Source organism: Dama dama, chromosome 22 (genome assembly GCF_033118175.1).
Source record: "Dama dama isolate Ldn47 chromosome 22, ASM3311817v1, whole genome shotgun sequence".
NCBI classification, from domain to species: domain Eukaryota; kingdom Metazoa; phylum Chordata; class Mammalia; order Artiodactyla; family Cervidae; genus Dama; species Dama dama.
In genome coordinates, this window is record NC_083702.1 from 48,584,086 (window position 1) to 48,592,137 (window position 8,052).

Below are 8,052 nucleotides of genomic sequence, written 5' to 3' on the forward strand. Positions count from 1 at the left end.
AGTGTAGCTGTTACTATTACAAAACCCATTTTACAAATAGGGAAACTTATGGGTGTGTCTGACTCCCAAGTCAATTACTATTTTATATTTACTTCTCAGTAAAAGATAGATTCATTTTATAGGTAAGTTTGGTGTCTGGCTCAAGGTCAGAAATAACAACAGATCCAGAATTAGGGGCCTTTCTTCTATTCAAAGGCCATTAGCTACCCCACCCCTTAACCCAGATCTCCAGGTTGGCTCCCCATTGTTTTATTTTGTTGTTATTTTTATGGTGTGTTTCAGGAAACACTCTACTTAGAAATACCCCAGCACTGAACTGGTAAATCTGAATAGAAAACCAAGTAACCCTCCACTGACCCAAATTTCAAGTTTTAATTTACATTGAGTTAGTTAATTAAAAACGTGCTCTGTGAGCATAGACACTGACATGGCTGGCTGCTGAAACGGCTTTTGCGGTTCTTCGCAAAAAGCTGGGTTTTTTCTCTTATGGTTTTGTCCAGCACAGCAACCCTGAACTATGGAATAATTCAACCAGCTCGGGGGATCTGAGGGAAGATGGGTGGGGGGGGTGGATTTGGGGGATGATGGGTGAGCCAGGAAAACAGCTGAGTAAGCATTCAATCTACGGAGCAACAGAAAAGCAAAAGACCTGAACACCAACTTACCCACCAAACCAGGGGTGGTGAGGTGAGGGCTCATGTTAATTAATGTTTATGAAGTGATTGGGGATCCCAGAAGTGAATGAGACTATTCAAAATCCCCTTATTATTATTATCTCCAGTCTGAATAATCTGTTTTTTAAGGAAGCCACTATTAACGAGTGCCTACAATGTGGCAGTTGCTTTCACACATCTGATCTAATTTTTTTAATCACCCTTATGTGATAGGTGTGGGTTTTCTTCCTTTTTTATGTCTTTTTTGGTTTTGTAATCCTCACTCTGCAGATGAGAAAAACAAATTCAGCAAAATTAAGTCACCTGCTGAAGAGTGGCAGAGCTGAAATCTGAGGTTAGATCTTTCTAAGTGTAAAGCCCCTCTCCCTTTCATCACACCACACTGCCTCTTGCAATCTTCTCTTCAAATTCTTTCTGCATTTAAAGCAAAATTCCATTCAAGGATGCCTGTGGCTCTTTTTATGTCTTCTTTTTTACTGAAGTGTAATTTGCAATACAGTGAAACACACATATCTTAAGTTTACAATGCAATGCATTTTGACAAAGGCACATACCTCTGAACCCACACCCCTATCAACAAAAGGACATTTCTATCACCCAGAAAGCTCCTTGGTGCCCTTCTCTAATGATGCCTTTTTTTTTTTTTTTTTTAAGGAAATACAGTCAATAAAATGAGCTACTTTCCTTTGATCAAGCAATCTATTTGTGACCTTCGCAATGAGGCTATGTGCATGAGGTTAATCTCTGAGGTGGGCGCACTGACTTATTTGATGCTTTGAATATCAGGAAGGAAGATTTGGTTAAAATTCTGCACACTGTTGGTTCCATCCACATTGAACAAATGGATAAGACAAAGATAACAGATATCATTATGCCTGAATTGTATGACTACCATCACCATTTTGGCCACTAAAATATGTCACACACCAGATTGTAATATTTATATAAATAATTTCATTTAATCCTCATAATTATCACCTCTACTTTGCAGCTGAGGAAACTGGGGCTCAGAGTGATTACGTATAATACATAAGAACACACAGCTAGAAAAGTCTAAGCCTTGAAATTCAAATCCAGGATACCTGATTTCACAGGCTTTTACAGAAGCTGATGGGTAAATTTTATATTTCAAAGATGTAATGGGCTCATTATAATCATTCAACAAATAGTACCCAGGATTTACTGAGGGTTAGGTGCTGTGCTGAGTGATGTGGAGAAAGACACAAAGATGATAAAGATACAGACTCAACTGTTAGTGCCACAGTGCGACAGGGAATCACTTAGAGCAAAGTCAGGGTCAAGATTCCCACTGGATGGGGAAAGGGCTGTGGAAGGCCTAGGTTTGGGGAGGAAAAAAGGGTTGCATCAAGGAAGGCCTCACAGAGATTCCTGAAAGACAGTTTTTGAACCAAGTCTTCGGGGATGAGTGGGAACTGGCCAGCTCTGATGGGATTTAAGGTAAATGACTGCACAGATAATGGTGTGGTGAAGCACTTCTGCCTGCTCTTTATTGAGCTTTAGCAAAATCAATCAAGCCAAATTTTAAACCCCCTACTGAAATGTAACCCTCACTGAGTTGTCTTATTTGTTACCCCAGATACTCTAAACAGCTGAGAGTCAATGAAAGAATAAAACCAGCTTTAAAAAGTAAAACAGTCCACCACAGAGTTCACACCCTAAGCCCACGCATGTGATTCTTCAAAGCCAGCAAGCCCTCACTGAGAACCAATTATCTTTTATTTTCTGAGTCAAGTCCCATGTGATCCATTTCCTGATTCTTTGGGTCACAGGTGCAGAAAATTAGAAAGGGGGACAGGTACAGAGATGGCAGTAAGAAGGGGCAACCAAGGTAGAAAGACTTGAAAAGATGATTCAAGGAATTCAGAATTCCACAATTAGTTTCTGGATATCACTGTACAATATTATACAACAGCTTGCTCAACTCAACAGGCATCTAAGAAGCTGTGTACCGGGAGCTTAAATCCAGTTCTGTCCTGTACAGTTTGATAGGAACAAACGGTGTATAAATTAGGATAGAAAGATTGTCAGGTTAAGAAGGGCCTCAGTTCAACTGCGTAGTTAATTAAGGGCAGCAAGGATAGCCTGAAGGCAGGGAACTCATCTGTCACTAAAGAGCAAGACATTTATGTTTCCTGTGCCTCAATTTCCTCCTCTGTATAATGGGGATAATAGCAGTACCTTTCCAAGTGAATGTTGAGGGTTAAATGGGTCAATATACAGAGTGGTATTGAATGCATGTTAACTGTTATTAGCTTGTACTGCTACTTGCTCAATGCCTAGATTTAGTAACTGTTCAATAATATTGATGAACAAATGATCTCAGGAAGGAATAAGTGACACTACTGAGTTAAAGGGGGAGAAAGATTATGTAAGGCATGGGCTCCTTAATAAGACTTGCAGATCAGAAAGAATGTCATGCAAAATAGTTGAAGAAATAGATTTGATGTTTAATGTATGTTTCAGATACCTAAAAAATTAATTGCTCATTTCTTACTGCTTCCTTCCATTTTTAACAAGCCCAAGGAAAAGAGGTGAAGAGATCACAATGAAATTACAGTATGTCTCATACGACAAGATGGTGGAAGGGGCCCTGAGACCTACGAGTTAAGCTCTGTGGTGTGGAAATGCTGCAATGAGAGCAAACCCCAACCACCACACACTCACCCTGCCCCAAACCAGCTCTGTGGTCTCCTCCTTCCTCAAATTATACTTACTCCAAAAAGGATAAACACAAAAACTGTCTTTAAAAGATGCTAAAGATCATAAAAATAAAACCAACTTGAAAAAATATAGAGGCTACTAACACAGACAGACAGAGCTACAAGAGGACCTGGGAGTGTATTATAGATTGAGGCCTTCATTATATAGAAGAGGAGACTGAGGCCCAGAGAAGCAAAGTCAGTTATGACCCAGAGTCACAACTTCAAGAGAATGGGCAACTCAGAGGTGAAGCAGGACACCCAGATTCCCAAGTGAAGTGAAAGTGCAGCTGGCTCAGTCCTGTCCCACTCTTTGTGATCCCATGGACTGTAGTCCACTGAAGCCCGGCAGGCTCCTCTGTCCATGGAATTCTCCAGGCAAGAATATTGGAATGGGTAGCCATTCCCTTCTCCAGGGGATCTTTCCTACCCAGGGATCCAACCCGGGTCTCCTGCGCTGCAGGCAGATTCTTTACATCTGAACCACCAGGAAAGCCACACTGGAGTCCAAAGGGTAATCCTTTTCTTCCCAAAGGAAACAGGAGTGGGAGGAGATTCCAGTCGGAACGGCAGGTAAGGGTTGGGGGGCGGGGAGGTAAGAACAGGGGCGGTGGGCTCACGCGGGTGGGAAGAAAATTAAGTCTCTCTGTACTTTTTGTGGGGGCAGGGTTTCAAACAGAAATTATCCAGTCCAAAGCTCCTGGGTTTTACAGGTGAATCCTTATTCTCCTCCAGAAGAAACGCACACAAAGACCAATGCCTTCTCCCAGGTGTTTGCATCTCATCAGGATTTCACAGGTAGGGGTGGCCCTGCATGGGAAGCTTTACAGGTATCCTCCCTATAGAGGTTTCGCTCTCCGACAGGCAGCAGAGGGGCAAGGGCTTTGGCGAAGATGTGGGAGGAGTCTTGATGAGCATCGGCGAGTTGCCAACCTGACCCCACCACCCACGCTCCCGCGCGCGCACACACACACACGCGCGCGCGCGTACACACACACTTTTTGCTTCTTCCTTCCCCTCCCCCAACGATGACCAAAGCCAGGTGAGGAGACTGACAACTGGAGGTTCTCTTTCCAAAGGGCTTCTGCTGGAGCTGCTTGCTTCTGCGCACACCCACAGAAACACGCGCGGATGCGCGCACACAGTCTCACAAATACGCACACACTCCCACGCACACACTTGGCACCCCCAGAGGCCGGGCCGCGCCCGCTGCATCTCTTGCTTCGGCCCGGGGGAAACTGACAGGCAGCAACATGAATGAAATCTGCCCAGAAAGACTGCATTTCAGCTCCAACCACGCAGCCTCCAGCCAAACCGCCGAATATGTAACAAAGTTTTATTTCGCTTTTGGAGTCTCCAGTTACACTTCTACCATTTCCTGTGGAAAATTGAAGCTTTGAAGTGTCTAGCTCCGGCTTTCGCAGACAGGCAGGACCGCCAGCTCGAGCTCTCGAAAACAAACGCCCCGGCCCCACCCCCTCCGCCACCAGAACTGCAGGTTCAAACCCACCCAGCTCCGGCCTTCAAAATAGGGGGTGCGGAAAGGAATGACAGAACCTGCTGGAAACCACCTCTTAAACTGGCAGCCTCCCCGGAACTCCGCCCCACTCCCATCCTGACGGGATCCCTTAAGCCAAGTGGTGACAGCCGCAGCTCCCAGACAGCCAACGGCCGCAAGAGCTGGGAGGTATCCATCAGGGGGATTGTCCACTGCGCAGCGCCCACCAGCTGTGAGCTCCGGCCTCAAAAACTGCCCCAGAAAAATTGCCCGTTCCATCCTCTCACCACGTACATGCTTCCCCAACTAGGCCGAGAGAGCTCTCAGTCTGCCTTTACGGCCACGGGGCCTCTCCTTCACCAGCTCACCGACGGCGTTCCGAGGGCGCCGGGAAGCAAGCGAAATGGGCGGCGGAAGGAGGAAAGCGTCTCCTCCCGAGTTCCAGGGAGCCAAACTCCTTCGCCCGGGTATTTGTCATCTTTAAGGTCAAAAACAAAACCCAAAAATCCCACAGGGCTCTGGCAGAGATATATACTAGGCGCAAATGATCGCCCCCCAAAGTGGCGCTGTGTTCTTCTTACAGCCTGCAGGAGGCAGCCGCGGCTCCGCCGGGGATTGCGGGCGGAACCGCAAGCTCTCTAGCTTGGGACCCTACCAGCCGCGCCAAGTACGCGCAGCGCATCCCGAAAGCAGGAGGCACTAGGTGGGGCTTCTGGCCGTCTTCAGATCGGCGGTCCCCTCAGAGGCTTACGATAGCAGCGGGCGGCCGAAAGGACGCGGGAGGGGACCGAAGGGCCAACTTACGAGGAGAGTTGGCCGCTTTGGATAGGAGGGGGCGGCACCCGCGCGGCCACTTACCGCTGGCGTTCTTCCCGCAGATGAGGTGCTGGTAGGGCTGCAGCAGCCCCCAGATCTCGGAATCGTTGTTGACCGTGTACTCCAGCGTCTCCACGGTGAACTTGGGCGCCTCGTGGAGGGCGTGGTGGTGGTGGTGGTGGTGGTTGGAGGCGGCTGCCGGTGGGGCTGCGGCGGCGGCGGCAGCAGCGACGGTCGGCGGGGCGCAACAGCTGCTGCCCCCGCTGGCGCTGCTGGCTGCGCTGCAGGCGCCGCCGCTCGCCGCCCCCCCTCCCGGGACCTCCCGCTCCTTATCCGCTGCGGGGGCTGCTCCGGGGCCCGAGCCTTGGCCTGGGCCGGAGCTGGAGCCCGGGCCCGGGCCGCTGCAGCTCCTGGGCAGCCCGGAGGCCACGACCCGCGCGTAGATGTCCCGGAATAGGCTCTCCATGCAGGCCGTCAGGTAGATGGCTGCGTGCTCGTGGATGCGCAGCGCCACGCGGCTGTCCACCATCCAGCGGTACACGCGGCCCACAGAGAAGGTGAGGCCGCAGCGCGCCGATTTGCCGCGGCCCAGGCGGTCGCCACCGGCACTGCTCATGTTATAGAGGGACAGCGCGGCCAGCGCGGCCGCCGTGCAGTGCGCCGCCAGGCCCCAGGACAGCACGATCTCCATGGCGCTCTGGATCTCATACTTGGTGCACTTAGCGAAGCGCAGGCTCAGGCGCTGTGCCTCCTTGGCGATGCGTACCAGCGCCCGGCTCACCAGCGTCGACAGCTTGGCCAGTGCGTCTTTAGGCAGGCCGCCGGGGGCCACCGGGCCTGCCCGGGGATCCCGTGAGCGGAGGAGCAACGCCTCCAGCTCCTGGAGGGTCCAGGGGACCTCGTCGAGGTCCGGCAGCAGCCGCGAGCAGTGCTGGCCGGCACAGTCCAGCCCCTCGGAGTCTTCCACCAGGGCAGTGTTGACAGTGTCAAAGCTGTTGTGCCGGCTGTGCATGGAGTCAGTTAGAGGCGGCCAGCAGCTCCCGCCATACGGGGACGCCGGGTGCGAGTCGGAACAGCACAGGGACAAGTTGGAGGAGCGGACTGAGTCCGCCGCGCCACCATAACCCGAGTCCAGCGTTAGATCCTCCAGCGTCCGCACCACCGGCTTCTTACCTCTTCTGGCCATCGCTGCGCCACTTCATGCCGCCGGGGAGCCGAGGGGAAGGAGCAGCGAGGAGCAGCGGGCGCCGGGGCGCGGGAAGAGCCGAGTCGGCGCCGCTTCGGCTCACTTTTCCACCAGCCGCTGCTACCAAGTGTGACTACTTTCGGATGCCTCCCCGAGCCGTCGCCGCTGGAATCCACAGGGCACACCAGGGAGTCATCTTCCAGAGCCCAGGCCGGATCTGGGGCGCGCTAAGGAGCGAGTCAGGCCGGGGGAGAAGCTCACGCCGGACTCGCCCCTTTCTTCCAAAATAAAATAAAAGTGTCTGATCCGCTCCCTACTGGGCCGGGCTGGGCGCAGAAGCCGCTGGACGCCGGCCTCGGTGTTCGTAGGACGGAAATTTATTCAGATGCCGCCGCGGCAGCAGCTCCGCCAGCAGCTAGTTCTTGGCTCTCGGCTCCCCAGTTCCCGGCTCCCGGGCCGGGGTTCACTCGGTGTTCGCCCGCCCGGCACTGAAGAGCAGCAGCGACCGCGGCGGCTGCAAACCCTGCCGAACCCCGCAAGCCCTGGGCAGCCAGCGGGGCGGGCGTATGTAAAGCAGGGCCGGCGGAGAGCCAATGGGATTGGAGGATGCTAATTAGCTTTAAATAAATAAATATATATTCCTCAGCTCCACGTAGCCCCGCCCCTCAAACACGCCCCCGGCCTGGGACCGAGGCTGCAGGAAGTGGGGAGCTGGGGCCTGAGAACTGGGGGTGGCTGTGTGTTGGGGGGGGGGGGGGCAGTGGGAGCTTAGAAACGTGGATGATTATTAGAAAAGCAGGATGATTATCCCTGCTGTCCCTACCCTTCAGGCTTCGGCTTTGATACCAGACCTGGAGAAGGGTAAGTTGGACAGGTGACCCACCCACCCACCGAGTTGTGCTCCCCCCAGCGGTTCACAACGTGTCTGCTTGGGGTCGCTTTCTGCCCTTGAGTTTCGGATTTCACTTTCCTTTTTCTTTCTCTAGTACACAAAGTACGTTTTTTCTTCCTTTCCTGCCTCCCCCACCTTCGAGTCCCCAACACAATTAATGCTGCCCTCTTTCAGACCCAGTTTGCCAGAGTGGAGATGAGAAACCAGACAAGCAGAGGGATAAGGAATGGACAAGGCTGGAAGGCTGTCTCTGGACATTAGCGAAC

The 8,052-nt window shown here is 51.8% G+C and overlaps 1 protein-coding gene across 1 annotated transcript in view; it reads right to left on the reverse strand.

Annotated features, from left to right (window-relative positions):
* The window catches only part of ABTB3 (ankyrin repeat and BTB domain containing 3), a 319,893-nt gene extending 312,472 nt beyond the window's left edge, over nt 1-7,421 (reverse strand). The window contains exon 1 of the mRNA XM_061125434.1: nt 5,751-7,421. Within this exon, the coding sequence (XP_060981417.1) occupies nt 5,751-6,894 (1,144 nt within the window). The 5' untranslated portion in view covers nt 6,895-7,421. The remainder of the gene's footprint in view (nt 1-5,750) is intronic.
* Nucleotides 7,422-8,052: the final 631 nt, after the last annotated feature.